Below are 24553 nucleotides of genomic sequence, written 5' to 3' on the forward strand. Positions count from 1 at the left end.
GCGGAGTTTGTGTATGGCTTTGACGGCAGAAAACTCATTGATCATAACTTCGTTGTTCAGGAAGTTATCAGTTAGGAGGTCGGCTTCGATGTGAAGAATGGACAAGGCACTCAATCTCTCCTCCAGACAACGTAGAAAGTAGGTATGATTTCAGTCTTTTAATAGCTGTAAACGATTGTCCTACTGAAAAATTTGTAAGTGCCATACATAGAAATATTCTAGGACTGTAACCTCTCTTTTCGTAAAAATTTACTCGTTTCGGCTGGTATATCAGTAATCACAAAATATGTACCCATTCACACACTGTGAAATGTACACATTCACTAGATAGATAAGGAAGGCTCTAAATCTGTGTCATATGATGCCTGGAATTTTGCTGCACGTTCAGCAATATCATCAGGTGACCTGTTCTTACAGTTACTGAATACTGTGAAGGGGTCCAACAGTGTTCTCTAGCTTTCCTTCGTCCTCACTAATTTGGCGTGCAAGTTGTTGAGTACTGGGAGAAATGTTTCGACACTAAATTTCTCCGTTCTAGTCGGGAAAACTTCTTCAGAGTCTGCTTCTTCGTCATCACGAAGTTTGTGTTTTTGTGATCCTTTATAGGTGCATTCATAGTCTGTATCAGTCAAGTCTCCATGGATTTATTTTCATAATAGTCGAACATACCATGAATAGATGCAATAAATTGTACAAGTGATTCATATGACTCACGCACCATTTTAGTATCAATATTTACACTTTGCAATTTCAGATTTACGCTATTAAAATCTCTGGAGTATGTCCTTCCAAACTGTAGTCGTGAATAATGCTGACCAACGTGATTTTGATAAACTTTTTACTGTTTTGCTTCCTGGTTTCATGAAAGAAGTTTATCCCAGCGTTTTGTAGAAGCAGAGAAAAAAATAATGGCTTTGCACTACATTGAAAAATGAACATGCTTTCAGACAACAGCTTGCAGCATCAGAGCCGACTCAATTCAAGGAATGTGCTGCAGAAGGCACATAATGCGCTTTCGGATTTCGTTCGTTAATGCGTGTCTGCAAGCCAGTGTAGGTTCCCGACATATTGCTTGCATTGTCATATGACTGGCCTCTACAGTCAATAATATCAATGGAATTTGTAGACAGGATTTTCAGTACGGCCTGAGCTAAGTTTTCAGACTTGTTCTGGGTTTGGTAAAAACAGAAGAGAATGTTCAACAGGTTCACCATTCTCATTCACATATCTTAATGTAATTGATCAATATGTGAAATGTCCACCGTAGAATCTACTATTATTTGGCCTGTTTTATTTCACTTATAATAATTCTTTTTATTTGTTCAAAACAGAAGCTCTATTATTTAATCACAGATTATTGAAGACAAATAACTTGTGCGTCCCTGCCCTGGATTTCCATATCGTTCAATGTGCTCTGCAAGAAAAGGATCAAACTCAGCTATAAGTTCAAGAGACGTCATAAATTGATCATTATGCAATGGATGGATTCTTTCAACGTGTCCACGTAGGGAAGTCCACAACTTGTTGGCTTCTTCACTAGTGCAAACACCCTTTTCAACAGACTGTACCAGTACATTCTTTTCTGTCTCAAAATATGACTCGATACTGTTACCTATTGTTCCAGTAACTTTTTTCCTTGCTAAGAGTGATAACTCACAATTTTTGTGTTAAAGTGAATTCTCATGGTGAGATAAAATATTAGAAATATTTTTCCAATGTGCAAAACCATTAATAGCAATAGTGGCCTTACCTCCGAACCATTTAGATGGTGCACAAAAAAAAAGCACTGGTGCTACAGGAATATGCTAGAAAATCATGCAAAGTTGATTCACCATTTAATAGTTTACGGTAAAATACATTTTTGTTCAGATATTTGGTTTTATCATCTGTTGATCTTCTTGGATTAAAAAAATTGTTGATCTTCTTGGATTAGAAAAATCACCATTATAATTTTGATTACTGCCACTGTGTAAGAGAATGTCGATTGTTGATTCATTGACACACCATTCTGCAGTATCATCACTAACGAAGTTATTTCTTTTTGTAATATCTGACTCGACACTTAGTTTTTCGTGAAACTCGAAATCGGGAACAATTTGCTTTTCTTCATTTTTAACTTTTCTTTTGTCTGTATTTACTTCTTTTACAACAGGTGCAGTGCCAGAAATATAATCTGTACTCCTTGAAGTCTAACCAGCAACATTCTTTGCGAAAAATTGATCTACTCTGCCTAGTGTTTTTAGAACATTGTCTTCTCATTCTCGCCATTCCTTCGATAATTTCTGAAATGCTGCCCCCTTACTTTTACAAGTTTGGTTTTCTCACTGTTATTCATGTTAAGGCACTTACAAAATTGTCAACCAACAGTCAAAATAAAAGAAGAAAATTTGTAAAAGGGAAGAAAGAAAGACTGTATCCACTTCCATTCGTACTACACTGCACACATGCACAAAGATTTTTTCGTTTAAACACGGAGCAATGAAGTGACCAACTCGAATTACTCAGTGTAACTGTGCTGTGGTAGAACGACAATGCAGAATAATTAAATTTCATTATCGCCTGGGCCTATGTTCTCAGTGAACAGTAGAAGCACACCTGCCAGCTGGAATTTCTGGTACAGGAAACGGGACAGTCCCTTCTTGGCTTCTGTTTCCCACGTCACCAGAATTTTAACTGGGACGCAAATATGTTCTGAATACTCTTGGCACTGTCTTTCTAATTTAAAAAGCAATTTTTTTGCAGTTTGGATCGACTCCTATCCCACTTACAACATTTTAGTGGTGTCTGTGGGCAGAGAAGACAGACTACAAAGTTTAAGTAGTATTGTTGGCAGTTGGTAATGTGTTGTTGTTTGTGTGAACACTGCTGTTATGTCTGCATGGAAATGCACCTTTTGTTCCAACATAAAATAAAAATATCCTTTCCTCGAAGGAAAAAAAAGCTTAGTTAAGAAGTTTAGTATAAAATTTGCAATGCCACGTTCTGTTCAATTGCACAGAGTGGGGGACTTTGATGTTGCACAGGCTGCAGCACAATAAATGAGACAAACGAAAGTTGATTTCTTCTTCATTTTTTGCCAAAAAGTAACTAAGTAAATAAATCAGTTTTAAAGTGTTACTAAGTGTATTTCACACATTATTAGATATTCTGCTTATGTTCTTTTCGTATAACCATGTATTTAAAAATGTTTCGCAGTATCAACATGTTTTGTCAAACAGGTGTCATTAAATCAAAGCTCAGATATTGAAGACCACAGAGCTTTAACATTAATTACAGTAATGGAGGGTTGACTTGATACTTCCCTGTAATTTCTACAAGAAATTTAAGTAGGGTAGGGTTTTACATACTGAGGCCCACACATGTTTTAAGAAACTGCTGATTAGTTTATCACAGCTTTTGAGGGGTCCCGGTGTTTTCATGGGGAAAATACGGTAGGGTTAAGTAGATGCCCACAACGTTCTCGGAATAATGTTTGAATCGTTGTGTTCTAGATTGCTGTCCCGACAGCTTACTTCAAAATATTTTGAACAGCCATGAAGATGATACCAGACAGAAACCCAGTCTTAAATTTCCATTTAGTCACCAAGTAAAATATATATATTTCCAAGCATGTATTGTCGAATTTCGTTCTTAAGGCTTACTTGAACTAGCAAGTTGTTTAACAATATTAAAAAAATTTGTTGTTTGTAAGCACAGTTACTTCAAAACATAAAAGTTTAAAATGAGTACAGAGCAAAAAATGCCACCTTCCTTAAGGTGCCACCCCTAGGCCCATGCCTAATGGGTCTATCTGTAAATCTGCCACTGTGTCTGTTTAAATTTGACCTGGAGAAGTGGATCTCAGTAATTTGATCCTGGTAACCTAGGTTAACATGATGTATTGCAGGACTGCACTCACTAAAAAATTTCTTGAAGGGCTCACACATTTGCTTGTGAATATACTAAGGCAAAACCTTGCACTGTTTTTTTAGTTAGTTCGGCATTGATAAAGTTGTTGATGGCCTTGGAAGGAGGACAATTGGGATTAGGAGTCAAAGAAACTGTTACACCCGTCCTACATCTTGTAGGGCCCCCAGAAGCGTGCAGAAGTGCCACAACACAATGTGGCATGGACTCGACTAATGTCTGAAGTAGTTCTGGAGGGAACTGAGACCATGAATCCTGTAGGGCTGTCCATAAATCTGTAAGAATATTAGGAGGTGGAGATCTCTTCTGAACAGCATAATGCAATGCATCCCAGATATGCTCATTAATGTTCATGTCTGAGGAGTTTGTTGATCACCACAGGTGTTTAAACTCAGAAGAGTGTTCCTGGAGTCACTCTGTAGCAATTCTAGACCCGTCAAGTGTCGTAATGTCCAGCTGGAATTGCCAAAGTCCATTGGAATGCACAATAGACACCAATGGATGCAGATGTTCAGACAGGATGATCACGTACATGTCACCTGTCAGTCATATCTAGAAGTATCAGGGGTCCCATATCACTCCAGCTGCACGCACACACACACTGCACCATTAAAGAGCTTCCACTGGCTCGAACAGTCCCCTGTTGAGATGCAGGGTCCGTGGATTCATGAGGTTGTCTCCGTACACGTACACGTCCATCCGCTCAACAAGATTTGAAATAAGACTCATCTGACCTGGCAACACAGTTCGTCATAAACAGTCCAATGTCAGTGTTGATGGGCCCAGGCGAGGCATTAAGTTTGTCTGCAGTCATCAAGGGTACGCGAGTGGGCCATCAGCTCTGAGGGCCCATATCAATGAAGTTTCATTGAATGGTTTGCATGCTGACACTTGTTGATGGCCCATCATTGAAATCTGCAGCAATTTGTGGAAGACTTGCACTTCTCTTATGTTGAACAATTTTCAGTCGTTGTTGGTCCCATTCTTGCTGGATCTTTTTCCGGCCGCAGCAATATCTGAGATTCGATGTTTTACTGGATTACTGATGTTCACATACACTCATGAAATGGTCATATTGGAAAATCCCCACTCCATTGCTACCTCGGAGATGGTGTGTCCCATCACTCGTGCACCAACTATAACACCACATTCAAACTGACTTAAATCTTGATAACCTGCTATTGTAGCAGCAGTAACTGATCTAACAACTGTGATCGCCTCTTGCTGTCTTATACAGGGTGAGTCACCAAACATTACCACTGGAAACACCTCCCAAACCACAACAAACACTGAATAACCCCAACCCCCACCCCCCTGGGATCCACAACTCTTTTGTGGATATGTGCGTAGCAAGCACAGGACCCCGAGTTAGTGTGGCCCTCCTTCCTTTCCGGGCTGGATACTTTCCTTTTCCACATCCTTCCCCAACCCCCCATCTTCCCCCTCCCCCCCCCCCCCTTCACCGCCGCCTCTTCCCTTCCCTTTCTCCCCCTCTGGGAGTATGTTTAGTGCCTACGTCCGGAGATGGATGCTCGAAACTGTAAAACAGTCTCTCTCCTTCTCTTTCTCTGCTGGCAAGTCTTTGTCCTTCTCTTTTCCTTACCTCTTCTCTTTACCATTTTCTCCGCTGCGGCATTTGAGACCTCTCTTCTTTCCTCTCCTTTTCCTTGTTCCTCCATTTCTCTTTTTTCCTCCCTGTGCGTGTCTGAAGGCCAACCCATGCATTCCCACGCGTAGCCGGTGACGGGGTAACGCATAATTCCCCGCCCCGGGTAGACAGGTAGGACACGTACGTACCCTCTGGTAACGCCCAGGCCCAGGGAGGGGTGATTACCCGAGCTGATACCTTCCGAAAGTGCTGATTGGTCCCTCCGTCCTTTTCTCGGGAGGTGTGTGTTCCCGATTATGAAATTGCACCTTGTTGTTAGAAACAGTCAGTGCTCTCCAGGCACAAAAATTGCTGTGTACTTCACTGCTACACACCTTTCCTGTCCGGGTGGAGGCGCACCATACTTCAAATTCATCACGTGGGGTTGTCTATACACGCTCCCTCGACGGATTGTCCGACGAGGAAATTCAAAACTACCTATCTGACCAGGGCATAATGGCTGTTCATCGAGTCATGAAAAGGGTTGACAAGGACTTGGTTCCAACCCGTACTGTCTCCTTGACATTTGACAAGAGTTCAGCTTCCATCGAACAAAAAAGCGGGCTATGAGATAATTTCCGTTTGCCATTGCATCCCAAACCCTACGCGTTGCTATTGTTGTCAGCGGTTCAGTCATACCAGCCAGTCATGTTCCAATCTGGCCAAATGCGTTACGTGTAGCAAGGACGCCCACGAGTGTGCTTGTCCACCTCCATCCCCATGTTGCATCACTGTATGGATGACCATGCTGCTTCCTCTAGAGGTTGCCCCATTTTTAAAGACGAATGGCTCATTCAGGAAATCAGAGTGAAAGAAAAGGTGTCGACCTTTGCTGCTCAAAAGTTATTCACCAGTCGAAAGCCCACTGTGCCTCATGCAGGTAAATACAGCATTAGCCAAGAAGGCTAATAAGAAACCCAGTTCCTCTCCTCCACCACGGCGTGTCTCATCTACAGCACAACCTGGCGGTAACCGCCCTCAGCTGTCTTCTGTGTCGCCAAGGTGCACTGCAGGCGGCTGATCAACCGGCTGATCGCTGGTGGCAGGAGCTGCTCCCGAACAACCTATGGATCAGGGCCGTCTGCCTTCAGCTGAATGCCATTCCACGCTGTCGGCCACTGGCTCTGAACAGTCGTTGAGTTGAGGGCAACCTTGGTTGCATTCTTCCCTTTTCTGTCTACCCTATGTCCATTATCCATTGGAATATCCACGGCATTCGAGCCAATTGGGATGAATTGTCGATCCTCTTAAGATCCTACTTGCCGGTCATCTTCTGTCTTCAGGAAACAAAGCTGCGTCCCCACGATCGCTTTGTTTTCCCCTATTTTCAGTCAGTCCGATTTGATCTCCCCTCTGTTGAAGGGACTCGAGCACATGGAGGACTCGTGATTCTTCTCCATGATACTCTCCATTATCACCCAATCCCCTTGAACAGTTCCTTCCAATCTGTCGCTGTCCGTCTTTCCCTTTCTGGGTACACCTTCTCTCTTTGTACTGTATACATTCAATTGTCCACGCAAACAGCAAGAGCTGATCTCCTTCATCTTCTTTTGTCAGCTTCTGCCCCCCTATTTGCTGGTTGGGGACTTAAATGCCCACCACCCGCTTTGGGGATCTTTGCATCCTTGTCCGCGCGGCTCACTACTGATGGACGTCTTCCACCAAGGGGATCTTGTTTGCCTCAACACTGGGGACCCTACATTTTTGTGTGCCTCCATGACAAATTTCTCTCATTTGGACCTTTTGGTCGGTACTGTTCTGCTAGCTCAGCGCTTCGAATGGTTCGCTCTTGCTGATACATACTAGTGACCACTTTCCATGTGTCCTTAGATTGCAGCCACAACAGCCATATATGTGCCCGAGACGCTGGAAGTTTGCCCAAGCCGATTGGACACTTTTTTAGTCTCTAGCGACATTTGATGACCGTAACTTTCCTAGCGTTTGCGATGAGGTCACTCTTATTACAGACGTTATTCTTACAGCTGTGGAATGTTCAATACCTCGCACCTCCGATTTTCCCCAGTGGCCCCCAATTCCTTGGTGGAATGAGGCATGCCTTGATGCAATATGTGAGCTGCCACGTGCTCTTCGCATTTTCCGGCACCATCCTACCTTGGCCAACTGTATCCGCTACAAGCAGTTCCTTGCGTGATGCCGTGGCGTCATCCGCAATAGCAAGAAGGCAAGCTGGGACTTCTTTACTAGCTCATTTAACACCTTCACTCCCTCCTCAAAGTTTGGAGTAGGATTAGACGGTTATCTGGTGCACCTAGTTTCTCTCCGGTCTCTGGGCTCACTGTCTCGCATGATACATTAGTGGACCCTGTCGCAGTTTCTAACTCATTGGGTCAACACTTTGCTGAGATTTCGAGCTCTTCAAATTACCCGCCAGCTTTTCTCCCGAAAAAACGTGCAGCGGAAGTGCGACCTCTTGCTTTCTCCTCTCAGAATCGCGAAAGCTGTAATACTATTTTCTCCATGCGGGAACTCCAACATGCACTCTCTTCTTCTCGCTCTTCCGCCCCAGGACCGGATGGTATCCACATCCAAACGTTGCTGCATTTATCATATCATAGTCTGCGTTACCTCCTTTGCCTTTATAATCGAATTTGGACCGACAGTACTTTGCCCAGAAGATGGCGGGAAGCTATCGTCGTTCCTGTTCCGCAACCAGGAAAGGACAAACATCTCCCCTTTTAACCTTTTTTAAATGTTCGGATAATAAGTTGCCGTCTCTTTATCTAAGAATAAATGATGAATGCAGCTAGCCGCTCTCTCTGTGTAATGTCTTGTCTGTATAGACATGTATCTGTTGCCTTTAAGATACCTTCACCTTCACACATAAATCTATACAGTAAAGTAAGGCCCTCCCCGTTCTTGACTGATCCATGATAAGACAGGCGAAAAATTAGACTAATGGAGGATTATTAGTATTATCTCTATTTTCATTCGCTCTCTCTCTTTCTCTCCTTTATCTATGTACAGTTTTTAATATAATATTTTATTATGTGAAATCGGCCAAATAGGATCTTTGGTGGAGTCCTTCGTCTTGGTAATCAGCGGCTGGCTTGCTGTAAGAGATCTTTACATTTATTATTACTGTTAAACACTGCAGTCAGTCGGGAGAATCAATCGTTTGGACAATTTGTTCCTTTTACGAAAGATTGCGAATTCCAGATGTGTATGAAGCCTTTTTGGATGATTTAACACACTCAGTGATTGCAGGCTCCCTTCGACACAGCTGAAACTTCCCCACTAATTACAGGGCCAACATAATCATCAAATAATTCAGAAAAAACTCATTCGTTCATTCACTCCAAAACAAAAGTCACAAACCTTATTTATGGAGGAAATTGTGTATTAAATCCATCTCCATTACATATCCAGATCTCCGGTGATTCCACGCCTTAATTATTTTCCTTTTACAGTCTCTTTCTCTTCAAACAAACCGCTAGCGGCACAAATGTTAATTGGCTTGCTTTAGCGAGAAGAAAAACAGAATATGTATCTCTCAGAAACACGTCAATCCCTCAACAGATGCTCCAGAAGCTGTCCTAGTTACCACTCTAACAACCATGAAGAATGCATATATGCATCTCTGTTATTTCAAAGAATAAACGCACTAGAAAATACTTCGGCGTCGTTGAGCTGTCGTCACATATATTACGAGAAAATCAGATCAGATAACTTTTCCAAAGTGAATGAATTGGATGGTTTGATTGAAAATGATTGATGCGTGGTAGATGGTATTTTCTGTGGGGACATTACACCCTCTAGTTGTCGCCCCATTTCTTTCACGAGTAGTGTATGTAAGGTTTTGGAGCATATAGTGAATTGCCGTCAGCCTGGTGGCTGGAGTCTGAAGTCTTTTAACACCCGCCCAATGCGGTTTCCGAAAGCATCGTTCTGCAGTTGACCATCTTGTTGCTCTCTCCACTTATATCACGAACAATTTCCTCAGGAAATGCCAAACATTAGCAATATTTTTTGATCTGGAGAGAGCGTACGATACCTGTTGGAGGACAGGCATCCTCCACACACTGTTCTCTTGGGGCTTCCGAGGTCGGCTGCCCCTTTTTCTTCGTGAATTTATGGCAGAACGCACATTTAAAGTGCGGGTAAACACTACTTTCTCCCGTACTTTCTCCCAAGAAAACGGTATACCCCAGGGCTCCGTGCTAGGTGTTGTACTGTTTGCCATTGCCATAAATCCAATTATGGATTGTCTCCTTCCTGATGTCTCGGGCTCCCTCTTTGTGGACGATTTTACAATCTGCTATAGCTCTCAATGGACCAGCCTTCTTGAACGACGTCTTAAAGGATGTCTCGATCGCCTCCACTCTTGGATCATAGAAACCGGCTTCGGCTTTTCTCCCAGTAAGACCGTTTGTGTCAGTTTTTGGCGTTGTACGGAGTTTCTTCCGCCTTCCTTACATCTAGGTTTGGTCAACCTTTTGTTCGCAGACGTCGCTATATTCTTGGGTCTTATGTTTGACAGAAAACTGTGCTGGTCCTCCCATGTTTCATATCTTTCGGCTCTCTATCTGCGATCCCACAACACCCTCCGTGTTCTGAATGGTACCTCCTGGGGATCGGACCGAGTGGTCCTTCTCCGCCTCTATCGCGCCTTAGTGTGCTCGAAATTGGACTATGGAAGTATAGTTTACTCCTCTGCTCGGCTGTATATTCTTCAACGTCTCGACTCTGTCCGCCACCGTGGATTACGTTCAGCGTTTGGAGCTTTTTACACCAGCCCTATGGAAAGCCTTTATGCTGAGACTGCTGAACCTCCGCTGTCCAATCGGCGAGCTGTCATGAGTCGTTATGCTAGCCATCTGTCTTCTATGCCTGCTAATCCGCCCCATGACATTTTTTTCGACGCCTCTTTGGATTTAGGGTATGCAGGCCGCCCTTCCTCTCTACAACCACCGGGAGTCCACTTCCGTCAACTGCTACGTTCTCTTTCCTTCCACTTTCCTAAAACTTTCTTGACAACTTGGGGTACAGCACCGCCTTGGCTCCGGCCCAAGACCTGCCTGCTCCGTGACCTTTGTCAGTTTCCCAAGGATGGTACCCCTTCTCTTGTTTATCGTCGGGCATTTGCTGCTCTATGCGCACAAATGAAGGATGCCACATATATATACAATGATGGCACAAAAACATTGTTTGGTGTTCGGAGTGCCTGTATTGTTGGCGACACCCCTAATCAATTTCGGCTTCCTGACAAGTGTTCAGTTTTTATTGCGGAGCTTTACGCTGTTCACCAGGCTGTCCAATACATCCGTCGCCATCAGCAGATACAGTATGTTATCTGCTCAGATTCGCTCAGCTCTCCCCTCAGTCTCCAAGCTCTCTACCCTGTCCACCCTCTGGTCCACCGGATTCGGGACTGCCTCCACTTGCTCCACTTGGGGCTCGTCTCTGGGGCGTTCCTCTGGATCCCAGGACATGTTGGTGTCTGTGGAAATGAGGCGGCTGATATAGTGGCCAAGGCTGCAGTCTCTCTTCTTCAGACTGCTATTAGCATGATTCCCTTTGCTGATCTACCGAGTGTTTTATGTCGTTGTGTTGCTCTTTTATGGCACGCACATTGGTTGACACTTCCCAATAATAAATTGCGGGACGTGAAAGCTCTTCCCTGCGCTTGGACCTCTTCCGTCCGAACTCATCCTCGGGAGGAGGTAAATTTAACTAGACTCCGGAAAGGGCACTGTCTTTTTAGCCATCAACATCTTTTAACTGGCGATCCTCCCCAACTTTGTCCCCACTGCTCTTAACTGTGGACGGTGAGACACCTTTTACTTGAGTGCCCCTATTTTACTCCATTACACGCCCGTCTACAGCTGTCACCTGATATATCTTCCATTTTAGCAGATGACACGCGCTCAGCCAATTGCGTTCTCGAGTTTATTAGTGCCAGTGAGAGGACGTCAGTCATTTGAAGCTCCTTTTGGGGACAAACAACCCCCCTTCTATAGTGGTTTTTTAAGCTTTCCTTCTGGTTTTAGTTTCCCCACTTTTTTGTGTTTCGCACTCATTGCTGCTGGTTTCCAGTTTGGTTTTTTTACCTTTTCATAAGTCACAGACCGGGTGCTAATGACCGTAGCAGTTTTGCACCCTAAAACCAAAACAAACAAAAAAAATACTGATTAACCGATTCCACAGACCGAGAGGAAGTGGGGCTGATGGAATCGGTTAATACAATCCACTGAGAAATGCATGGAAGTATGATTTTCAACACACGCTTCCTTTTTTTTTTTTTGAAGGGAGACTTGTTTTATTTTTAGCGCAACTGAAAACAGAAACAAATACTTAATGCTCTTTGTTACATTGTATAATGTTAAGTACATCCAGAGTAATTTGTAACGTAAAGTTGACGCTTGAAGCCCCAGATGTTCAGTCGCGTATTGTAACAAACAATCTGTAGAGGTATGTTTACGAAGATACTTATGAAGATATATATGAGTTTGGCTGTCTCAGTGTCTGCATGTAGTGCTTGCCAAATTAGTCCTTTTACTGAGAATAACTGTGGTACATGGTGTTACCGCACATATGTGATAGTATACTGTACACAAGTAAGAACAGAAGTACACACAGTAGGAAAGTGAGAAGGTCACAAGTACAACAGTGTGTACAGTGTCGTATGAACTGTGAAACTGGTTTATTCTAACTCTGAAAAGGCAGAGATGATACTCATTTATGGCAAGTGTAGACAAAATGCAGCTGCAGCCTGAAGGTTGTATGCAAAAAGGTACCCGGACAGAGATCATCCAATGCGTAGCACGTTAGGAAACATCTACAAACAATTGTATGCAACAGGTATGAGCATAACTTGCAAACGGGTCCTTAACAAACCCATCACAGGAGAAACAGGTGTAGTTGGTGTGTTGGCTGCTGCTGCCGTGAGCCCACATGAGTTCACATGACATTGCTAGAGGCAGTGCAATGAGTCAAAGTAGTGTAATGCGCACACTTTGTCACAAACTTCACCAGTATCATTTGTCACTGCATCAGCAATTACATGGAGATGAGTTTAATAATCGAGTAAATTTGTCAGTGGGCATCAACAGAGAATGCATTGCAGTTCTACCTGTTTACTGGTGAAAAGCAGGTTTCACAAACCACTTTGCAGTGCATTTACGAAACACGCATTACTGGTCCGTGGACAATCCTCGCTGGCTTCAACAGGTAGAGCAACAGCGACCGTGAAATGTAATCGTATGGTGTGGAGTAATTGGTGGCCATCTCATTGGTCGTCACTTCATTGAGTGCACCAAAACAGCTGCAAAATACATAGTTTCTACAAAATGAGCTGCCAACGTTGTTAGAAAATGTCCCGCTCGAAACATGTATGTGGTATCAACATGATGGTGCTGCTGCACATTCTGCAATGAACACTAGGCTGACCCCTGACAGAATGTTCGACGGGTGTTCCGTAGGATGTGGCAGACACACAAATCGGGCACCCGTTCTTCTGATCTTACACCTTCAGACTTTTTTCTGTGGGGTACGGTAAAGGAGAACGTGTACAATGATGTGCCTACAAGCCCAGAAGATATGAACATTTTATTGAGGCAGCCTATGGTAAATTACATCAGATGTACTGTGTGGTGTAAGACATTTATTACACGGTAGATTGCAGATGTGTGCAGCAAATGATGGGCACCACTTTGAACATTTATTAGCCTTAAATGTCAAGACACACACTTTCACATTCTGTCATCAAAAACAAAAACCAATTTGTAAGTTTAACTACATCCTCATGTTAATGTACATTTTCTTCTAACAAATCAGTGCAGTACAGTAGTCTTCAGAGAAAAAGACTAATAAAAATGTTAGCATGTGGACGTAACATGCTGTTCATGTCTCTTCTGTAGCTACATTACATCACTGTTCTTTTTGTATCCCTGATTAATTCGGTTCTCTCCAATGCACATGATTGAACTGCTGAGGAGTTACTGAAGTGTCAACTTTGTTACAAATTACTGTATATATAAATAACATTTTACAATGTAACAAATGGCATTGATTAACTATTTTTTCTATATTCAGTTGTCAGTTTGTATTAACCAGTTACACCCCTCACTTTCAGTCTGCATAATTGATTATTCAGTGTTTTTTGTTGTTAGGGAGGTGTTTCCAGTGGTAATGTTATGTGACTCACCTGGTATAGGTGTTGCTGTCACCAGTGCTATACTATGTCTGTTTATATGTGTCTGTATTTGAGTACATAAGCCTACGCCAGTTTCTTTGGTGGTTCTGTGTATGAAATAGGAGGAGACTGTATGCAGGAATGGGTGTCTTTGGAAAATAGTGTGAATCAGCAAGACAAAAATGGGTTAGAAACTGCAACTCGCTCATCGAGTGATGGACATTTCTTATAATTGTGTTGTGAATTTGACTCCTGGCACAATGATAATTACAAATCATATACAATGATTAGTTTTCAACCCTAGTCCTGACATGCAGTTTAAACTATACTGTGGTGCCACATAATTTCTTAGATAGTACCCCCATCAGAAATGTATTTGATAATAATTAAGTCCACTGAAGTGAATCGATCAAAGAATCGATAATGGAATGTAATGAAATGACATCAGTGAAAATCATTCAGTTGTGCTGAACCTGTAATATAATGAATGTACTGCTCATGGTAAACAGTAAAATCCATGTTAGTCTAGTCTGGCACAAATTTTACATCAACTGCACATCAGTTATTGATTCCTTATGGAATAGACAAATGATTCAGAGTATATGAAGTACATTCAGATTAGTCTATTGATGAAAAGTTAGTCTGTGGAATTATATTCATGTACTGATTCTTCAATTTTTTTACAGATATTTGAAGCAAAGAACATGCTAAAACAATGTTTAACTACTCTTGAGGAACTCCAATTTTTGCATGCTAAACTGTCTTCAAAACGTGATACAGTAAATTGTTCAGAGTGGCAAATGGAATTTGAGGACATCAGTAAGAAGAGAGTGAGTGAAAAAGCCAAGTGGCATGTGTGTAGTGTAGAGTAAGACTTTGACAGACATTGCTCTGCTAATGTGTAATGTAAAATGAGAGTTTTCTAAAATCTCGAAGTACGTGCACTATTTAAAGTGAAAGCTGTCTAAACTGTTATATTTTTGACTTTTTTCTTTAGATGTGACAAACGAGCAAATTTTTCAGTACGTATTGTTATCTGCTTAGTTACTGTGTGGGAGCAAAATTCTTAAGTAGATTTTTTGCTTCCTAAGTTAGCTCATATTATGAGAAACTGGTATATTTTTGGAAGTAGAAAAGCTCTTTTTGCTATAATTTATTAGGTTTACACATTGTATAGCAGAGTGTTGTTCAGCCAAAATATCATATACTAAACTTATAGTTCTGATAATTTAAATTCACCACGCAGATGTGCAACAAAAATTCAGAATATGAAATATTCAGCTTAATAAAATCTGAATTATAATACCATAATATAATTCCAGAAGCCACCATGGTCCAGCACTTCATTAGGGGGAAAAAACCTTGATTTGTACCCCCATTTTTAAAGTTAACTATATGCAAGTTGATAGATTTTTAATTGTGCTATGTGAATCACAGTATTGAACAGTATACGGATTATTTTAAAGATTATCTGACACACAAAATACTATCTGCCGTGTGCTGTCAACTTTCATATTGGCCTCACTTGTGCCACTGGTCCAATACTTTGCTGCTAAATGAAAAATCACCTATTATATACACACATCAAAAAAGCTTTTGCATCACCCTGGTTCTCAGAACTCCTGAAGATAGACGTTGACTGTGGATATTGTATCACAGACACAGTCCCTTCACCTGTTAAGAGATGTCACTAAACCCGCCCAAAGGTGTAAACAACCATGCATGAGCAGCGCCAATTAGACAGGGGGTCCGACAGCCGATCAGTTCCAGTCATTCCACCAGGAAGTAGGTACACGGCTCTTGTTGTCTTTAGTTCAATCATGCCTAGATGGTCAATACCATGGTTCGATCGCATCCGCATTGTTACTTCGTGACAGGAAGGGCTCTTCAACAAGGGAAATGTCCACGCGTCTGAGTGAACCAAAGCGATGTTGTTCGGACATGGAGGAGATACAGAGAGACAGGAACTGTCGATGACATTCCTTGCTCATGCCACCCATGACTACTACTGCAGTGGATGACCGCTACCTACAGATTATGGCTCGGAGGAATCCTGACAGCAACGCCACCATGTTGAATAATGCTTTTTGTGCAGTCACAGGACGCCGTGTTAAGACTCAAACTCTGCGCTGTAGGCTGCATGACACGCAACTTTACTCCAACATCCATGACGAACCACAGCACCATGCAGTGCGGTACAGATGGGTCCAACAACATGCCAAATGGACTGCTCAGTATTGGCATCACATTCTATTCACCAATGAGTGTCACATATGCCTTCAACCAGACAATAGTCAGAGACATGTTTGGAGGCAGCCCGGTCAGGCTGAAACACCTTAGACACACTGTCCAGCAAGTGCAGCAAGGTGGAGGTTCCCTGCTGTTTTGGGGTGGCATTATGTGAGGCTGACATATGCCGCTGGTGGTCATGGAAGGCGCCCTAATGGCTGTATGACACATGAATGCCATCCTCGGACTTATGGTGCAACCCAGCAGCATATTGGCGAGGCATTCGTCTTCATGGATGGCAATTCACACTGCCATCGTCCACATATTGTAAATGACTTCCTTCAGGATAACGACATCGCTCGACTAAAGTGGTCAGCATGTTCTTCAGATACGAACCCTATAGGATAGATTGAAAAGGGCTGTTTATGGACGACGTAACTCGCCAACCACTCTGAGGGATCTAAGCAGAATCGCCGTTGAGGAGTGGGACAATCTGGACCAACAGTGTCTTGATGAACTTGTGGTAGTATGCTACGGCGAATACAGGCATGCATCAGCACAAGAGGACGTGCTACTGGGTATTAGAGGTATCGGAGTGCACAGCAATCTGGACCACCACCTCTGAAGGTCTTGCTGTGTGGTGGTACAACATGCAATGTGTCGTTTTCATGAGCAATAAAAAGGGCGGAAATTATGTTTATATTGATCTCTTCCAATTTTTTGTACGGGTTCTGGAACCGAGGTGATGCAAAACTTTTTGATTTGTGTATTTTTTTTCCTCAGAAACAAATTAAGGCATAAGCTCTTATAAGATGTTTGATTTTGCAAACAGGGAAAGGTCCACATTGCAATATAATACCTAATACTTTATCAAACTGGCGTATTCCTTATGTATTACTCTCCCAACCATTATAATCATCTTTTTTTTTCAAGGTAGCTTTCACTCCATGCAGTTCAGACTCTAACTATCAGTGTCATTGAGAAAAATAGAACAGATATTGTAGAAAATGTTAAGACCCAACATTAAAGACGTCCAGTGCACGGTAGGTCAGAAGAACTGTGTTTCCTTATGGACCAATTCAGTTCTGTTCATTGTTTTTAGCACAAACGAGAAGCTCACGACGAACCAAGAAAAATTTTCTATACTTATAAACAGGACCCAAAATCCAAATTATGGTAGTTGACAGGCACCAAGAACATCGACAAAGTCACTGTAGACCCATTGACAACTATATGGACACTACATGCATACATATAGACATACAGATAAGTTCTCACAAGTAGACGTCAAAACAATTAACAGGGAAGAGTCTGAGACTCAAAAATGCATGGGTATCTTGAAAGGTGTCGTACATAGGGGCAGGATGAAGCAATTTGGGGAAGGCAATAACTAAAATTTATCAACTAGTGTTTCTGTGTGCACAATGAAAGGGATAAATGAATAAAAATTATAATTACTATTTATTTATTAATTTATGCACACATTTTGCTTTGGGTCATGTTTCATTCCAACGTAGAATAGAAGTATCACTCATTATGTATAATTAGTTATGTTTGGAAGCATGCTTTTAGTATAGAATACTTACTGTACAGTGCACTTGTTTTTATGCCACTTAATTTGCCAGGATTGAAATGCATTGATTTATATGTTGTAGGTTGATGTGCAAGAAAAGCTAAAACAGTTGAGTGATCCAGCCATTCTGAAGATGTTACAGGTGTCACTTGCAAAACGCAAGAAAAAAAGAAAATATCAAAAACGACAGAGAGAAAACTGGCATTTAATTAAGGCCGAAAAACAGGCAGAGAGACAGAAGCTTCACAAAGAAATAGATACATGGATAGAAAATATGCAGGAATCGGTGGAAAAGGCAAAAATGGTAAGTATGCGACATGCACTGCCCTCCTCTGGGACTCCATATGCTGCAGTGGGAGAATATTTCATTTACTTCCTTTGTTTAATTAAATGTATATAACATTCTGCCATCATTCTTAGTATCGTGAAGCAGCATAAATATGATAAGTGGCCTTCCACAAATTACACCGAGGTGACAGAAGTCTAGTGATAGCGATATGCACATATATAGATGGCAGTAGTATGGTGTACCCGAGGTAGAAAAGGGAAGTGGGCAGTGTTATTTGTACTTGGCTGATTCATGTGAAATGTTTTCCGATGTGATTATGGCCACACGACGGGAATTAATAGATTCTGAAAGTGGGGTTGTTGGAGCTAGAAGCATGGGACATTCCATTTTAGACATCATTAGGGAAATCAATATTACAAGAACCACAGTGCGCCGAGAATACCAAATTTCAGTTATTACCTTTCATCACAAACAGTCCATTGCCCGACGACCTTACTAAACAATGGAGAACAGCAGTATTTGCTTATAGTTGTCACTGCTAACAAACAAGTAGCACTCTGTAAAACAATTGCGTAATTGAATGTGGGACGTACAGTGAACATTTCCGTTCGGTCAGTGTGGCGAAATTTGGCATTACTAGGATAGGGCAGCAGACGACAGACACAAGTGCCTTTGCTAACAGCAAGTCATCACCTGCGGTGTATCTCCAGGGCTCGTGGCCATATTGGTTGGACCCTAGACAACTGGAAGACTGTGGCAAGGGTAGACGAATGCCAGTTTCAGTTGGTAAGAGCTGATGATAGGTGCAACTGTGGTGCAGACACCACGAAGATGTAGGCCCAAGTTGTCAACAAGGCAGTGTGCAAGCTGGTGGTGGCTCCATGATGGTGTTAGCTTTTGTTTACATAGAATGGACTGGGTCCTTTGATCCAGCTAAACCGGTCTTTGACTGGAAATGGTTATGTTCAGCTACTTAGAGACCATTTGCAGCCAAACAACAATGGAATTTTTGCGGATGACAATCCGCCATGTCACCATGCCACAGTTGTTTGCAATTGGCTTGAAGAACATTCTGTACGATTCGAGCGAATGATTTGGCCACCCCTATTGCCGGCATGAATCCTGTCCAACATCTATGGGACATAATCGAGAGGTCATTTCGTTCACAAAATTCTGCACTGGCAACTCTTTCGCAATTATGGATGGCTAAAGAGGCAGCATTGCTCAGTATTTCTGCAGGGGCCTGCCAACAACTTGTTGAGTTCATGCCAAGTCAAGTTGCTGCACTACGCCAGCCAAAAGAAGGTCCGACAAGATATTAGGAAGTATCCCATGACTTTGTCAGCTCAGTGCATATAAACACATAGCAGGGTGACTCACCTGAAAGTAATGGGGAGTAAGATTGCCCTATCTTGTTTACCTAACCTGTCCTGAGAGCAGCATATATTCTACAGGTCAAACAAATGAAATAGCTCTAATAGGATGGATGCTTATGCAGAAAGCGGTGGCTGCTCCACTTATTGTGTGTCAGAAACTTGACATACCTTGCTAAGTAGTACTGAAACTCATTGTAAATAGCAGAGAAGAGAATGTTCTTGAAAAATATCCCACTCCTAAATTGAAGAACATTCGTAGTACCATTTTGAATATCTGAAATTTTTAAATGCATAGAAGTTTTGACTGTCCAACATACACCTGTTACACTTTGTGTCAATAGCTTCTATCATCAAAGAAAGCTACAATGAAATACAGGGTGTCTCAGAGAGAATGACATGATTTCAAAACACCTTATTTACTGATAAAAACACATTATGAACATGGGATAAATTGCAGAATACAAAATCTTAGTTTCAGCAATGCTCCCTCTCTCCCCCTCTCTCCCCCTCTCTCTCCCCCTCTCTCTCCCCCTCTCTCTCCCCCTCTCTCCCCCTCTCTCCCCCTCTCTCCCCCTCTCTCTCCCCCTCTCTCTCCCCCTCTCTCTCCCCCTCTCTCTCCCCCTCTCTCTCCCCCTCTCTCTCCCCCTCTCTCTCCCCCTCTCTCTCCCCCCCTCTCTCCCCCCCTCTCTCCCCCCCTCTCTCCCCCCCTCTCTCCCCCCCTCTCTCCCCCCTCTCTCCCCCCCTCTCTCCCCCCCTCTCTCCCCCCCTCTCTCCCCCCCTCTCTCCCCCCTCTCTCCCCCCCTCTCTCCCCCCCTCTCTCCCCCCCTCTCTCCCCCCCTCTCTCCCCCCCTCTCTCCCCCCCTCTCTCCCCCCCTCTCTCCCCCCCTCTCTCCCCCCCTCTCTCCCCCCCTCTCTCCCCCCCTCTCTCCCCCCCTCTCTCCCCCCCTCTCTCCCCCCCTCTCTCCCCCCCTCTCTCCCCCCTCCCCCCTCCCTCCCCCCTCTCCCCCCTCTCCCCCCCCTCTCCCCCCCTCTCCCCCCTTCCCCCCTCTCCCCCCTTCCCCCCCCCCTCTCCCCCCTCTCCCCCCCTCTCCCACCCCCTCTCCCCCCTCTCCCCCCTCTCCCCCCTCTCTCCCCCTCTCTCCCTCTCTCTCCCCCCCCTCTCCCCCCCTCTCTCCCCCCTCTCTCCCCCTCTCCCCCTCTCTCTCTCCCCCCCTCTCTCTGGATTGTTTTGCCATCCTCACTCCATAGCATTGGTGTCCCTTTTCCGTTTCATTGATTTTAATGCTCTGTACTGTAATACATGTCACTAGTCTTCAGACGCACATCTTGGGATTTGATCTCTAATTGCCACTGACAGGACATCAATAATTAAATCATTTTTCCTTAAATGAGAGTAGTGCAAAGGTTACCTTTGTTGCCCCATTTTCTGGTATAAATCCAACCTTTTGCTTTCATGTTTATATTTCACCTGCAAGCCATTATTCCAGTGTCTTTACAAAGTTTGTCATAATGTGTGACACTAGTTGAATTCCTCCGTATCATCTTTCTCGTCTGTGAATAGGCGGAATTGTATTCTCTTGCCTGTCATCTGGAATCCTCTCTGCTGTCTAGATCTGTCTCAGCAAGGTACAAAATAAGTTGGTCACCAGGACCAGCTGTTTTTCTTGTGTAGCTTTTCTTCTTCAGGGCTATTGTCACTACTTTGATTTATCTCAAGTCTTCTCTGAGTGCAGTCACTCTCTTCTGAAAACTTTCTTCGATTTCAGAAGTTTCTCAAAGTAGTCTTTCCATTGTTCATTAACCTTACATCATGGAGCATGAGCACAGCTTCATTCTTTTCATGTGTAGTACGGTGAAATATTTGGTCACCTTGTATCTGATCTTAGCTATTCAAAAAAAAACATTTACTGTTTGCTCTTTTTGCCTCTAGTTTTCCATAGGTTTCATTCCAAGCAGTTGCCTTGATATTTCTGCATCTTTGTTGACAGTTTTGTAAAGTTATTCATCTGTAGCTGATCCAGTTTCCTCCCACCTCTTCTTTGCACTTCATTTCATTTTTACAGCATGCGGCACTTCAAGTTTCTTTTTCTACAAACCATGACAGTTTTCCCATTTCTTCAGCTGCTCTTTCAGTTGCATCTCTGTCTCCATTATTGGTTATATTTCTGGTATATTAATACTACAGCACTAAGAATAATGTAAGAAAAGATAGATTGCTACTTTCTGTAAAGAAGACATGTTAAGTTGCAGACAGGCACAATTAAGACACCTACACAAAGCTTTTGGACACAGCTTTCATCAGCTAATGAGAAGAAGAGAAACCCACACCAGTCATACATCCAAGCATGCACACAGGACCACCAACTCTGGCAGCAACTACCATATGGGTAGGCAGCAGCAATTTGGAAGCTGTATTCTACCAGGGAGCCACATTTCCGACCGAAAAGTAGGCCTAGTTAGTGAATTAAAGATGCTCATAAGATTTCAAAGTCAATTTTCTCCAGAATTTCTAGAGTATCAGCAAACTGCTTCTGGAGATTGATATTTGAGTTCTGGACTTCACATACTGTAAATATTTTTAAAAAATTACAAACATCCAAATGCTATATGCTCTCTTTGTAAGCCCAAATTTCATGCAGTCCATTTTTACATGGAGTGGAATCAGACTGGACGACATCCCAAGAAAAATTATAAAATCATTCAGAAAGTGCACAGTACGCAGATCTTCCACCTTTGTCAACATAGTCACTTTTTCTTCCTCTTCCTATCATTGATTGGTGTTTAATGTGCCCATCCTGATTTGTGCTAGCTTATTTAGCTAAGGCCTCACTTGACTATGTAGCCTTTGCTCATTTGCCCCAGAGAACAGAGAGTCTTCCTGTGTGTTGCCTCTGGGAAATTCCTAGTACTACAGATACTTATCATTAGTTGTGTTCCTTTTTTACTGCCAAAAGCCCTTCCTGACACCAACCCTGCTCCTTTATCTGTGCTTCAGACTGGCAACAGTACTGCTGTCATACTCAGTGCACCCAGTGGTACTGCATGTAGAGTTTTCAATCCAAACACCAATCTTCCCATTAAGTGTATGATAAAAATTAGGTGCAGATGTCAGTTTCTTTTATTTACAGATGAGAGAGAATGATTTTTGCTTTCATGAGTTAAGTCCTTAATTGAATCCCCAATTATTTCTCTCTTGAAAAGGAACTGAAAACAAAATCTATGCATATCCACTAGTTTGTTATCTAAAACAAAAATTCTGTTCCCTTTTTCAGGCATAAGTTAATGTATGATTTATGTACCCCATCAGAAATATAGCTACTGTAATATTGTTGTTGTTTGCAGCAACACAGTTTCATGAACGGAAAGTGTCATCAAGTCATCATAAATTAATGTGTTGATTGCAAAATATGAACTCTGGTCCTCTGTCAGCTATAAAGACTGCTTTCTTCACCACTGAAAGGTTATTGTACAATTGTAACCCCACAATTATACACGATACTAGTAATCAAATGATGATGTTCAGTTTATTATTCTTTTTGTTGTTATTGGTCCCTTTTTGTGCTAGGCATTGTACTGCATGTAGTTGGTTGTTTTGCCACCCAGCGGATGTCTCTAGTTCTCAGAGAACTGATGATTAGCAGATGTGCCAGGAGATTGTGTTTGCCAGGCATACGCATGAAACGTGTGTAATACAGGTTACTTCTGAATAGATCCAAAAAATACACAGTCAGCAAAATCTAATATTTGTTTTGTAATCAGAAATGATTTGAAACCATTTTAACACAGTGTATTTTAAATCTTGGCTAGAGATTAATAATTGGTTTACCAGCGAATCATCTCAATTTTTATGCTACAATAAGATGAATGTGATAAGCCATTTTCATCCTGTATCCAGATGGCTGGCTGATTATTAAGCAGTGTAATGTTGTTTTTCAAGTTAACTTATGTTGTATATACAGCTAACAAGGTTCAGCCGTACTTCTCATCTCATAAGTCATCCACACTAGTTGACAGAAAACCAAATCAGCCTTACCGTATCGGCCCCACACTCACCAGATCATTGTGGCTCAGTACAGTGATACCTAGTTGAGATCCTCACAGGAAAAGGAATTTTCATTACCAATTTTTGTTTGTAAGTAACGAGTAGAGAGATAATATAAAATTTCCGGTAACCACATTGTGGACAATGTGCAAACCTTGTTGATGTGATAAGAAGTGATACAACACAATATTGTTGATCTTTATGTAAAACAATGGAATCTCCAGGTAGGAATATCAACAATATTAGGAAAAGGATACATTGCTACTCGCCGTAAAGATGAGCTGTTGATTTCTGACCTGCCAGAGCTGTTTATTTAAGGGTCATGGGTGCTTGAGGTGTGCTTGCTTGGGTAACTGTTGGTGTGTGTGTGTGTGTGTGTGTGTGTGTGTGTGTGTGTGTGTGTGTTTTGCTGAATAAGGATTTAGCTGTAATGTGTAACAATCCTTACATTATGCCTGTCTGCAACTCAAAGGATCATTTCTATGGTGTGAATAGCAGTCTATCCTCCTCCTAATATTGTTTATCTTTAAGTAATAAACAAAGCATACAGCTACTTGTTGCCTGCTGGGTGTTATTTCAGGGGAATTGCCATATTTATCCAAGTTTTTTATGAACCTCCTTCAAAGAAATTCTTAACATTCTGATTAATAAAATATATAACAACTGTTGTATTGGTAGAAAGTATCATAAGATTTGCCAAAAGAAGTTGATGGATTTTATAGCATTAATGCACAAATAGTTTTGCATCCAGTGCCACATGAAGTAATTGAGCCAGTGTTCTATATTGTAATGAGAGTCCTACCCTCTTTGTCATTGTTACAAACCAGCTCTTACTTCCTTTGAATTTTGTGACTTGTGCATTTAGAAAATTTCCCTTCATCTCCTGCACCTTCGTTCACATTTTTTCAAGTAATTGGAAAATCTAAATTGAGGTCATTTACACGTAGTGAACAATTTGCTGCTCCAGTTACTGAAGCTTTCTCTCATTTGGTCACCCATGAGTTTGGAATATAGGACTGATGGTGTGTAATTTATTCATCATCTAATGCCACCTGTGAACATTCTCAATTCTGTGACATCAGATGCCCTTCATTCTGCATAGTCATTTGTGGTCTCTGCTTCATAAATAACCATTAACTTGAAATTGATGCCATATTGTTTGTGTGGACAAAGTGTGATATGCAGACTTGTAAATGCATGTTTTTCAATAGTTATGAATGTGTTTTGCTTCAATTTACTGTTCTTGTAGTGTTAAGCAAACTGCATAACAAGAATATTTTATGCTCTTGGATCCCTAGTGCTGAATCGGGAGAAATCTGGCCACTTCAGGATAACACA

At 42.2% G+C, this 24553-nt stretch overlaps 1 protein-coding gene across 1 annotated transcript in view; it reads left to right on the plus strand.

Annotated features, from left to right (window-relative positions):
• The window catches only part of LOC126094698 (programmed cell death protein 7-like), a 37697-nt gene that overhangs the window by 9615 nt on the left and 3529 nt on the right, over window positions 1-24553 (plus strand). The window contains exons 2-3 of the mRNA XM_049909226.1: window positions 14393-14536; window positions 17591-17812. Coding sequence (XP_049765183.1) covers window positions 14393-14536; window positions 17591-17812 — 366 coding nt within the window. The remainder of the gene's footprint in view (window positions 1-14392; window positions 14537-17590; window positions 17813-24553) is intronic.

The sequence above is a fragment of the Schistocerca cancellata genome, chromosome 8, assembly GCF_023864275.1.
Source record: "Schistocerca cancellata isolate TAMUIC-IGC-003103 chromosome 8, iqSchCanc2.1, whole genome shotgun sequence".
NCBI classification, from domain to species: Eukaryota; Metazoa; Arthropoda; class Insecta; order Orthoptera; family Acrididae; genus Schistocerca; species Schistocerca cancellata.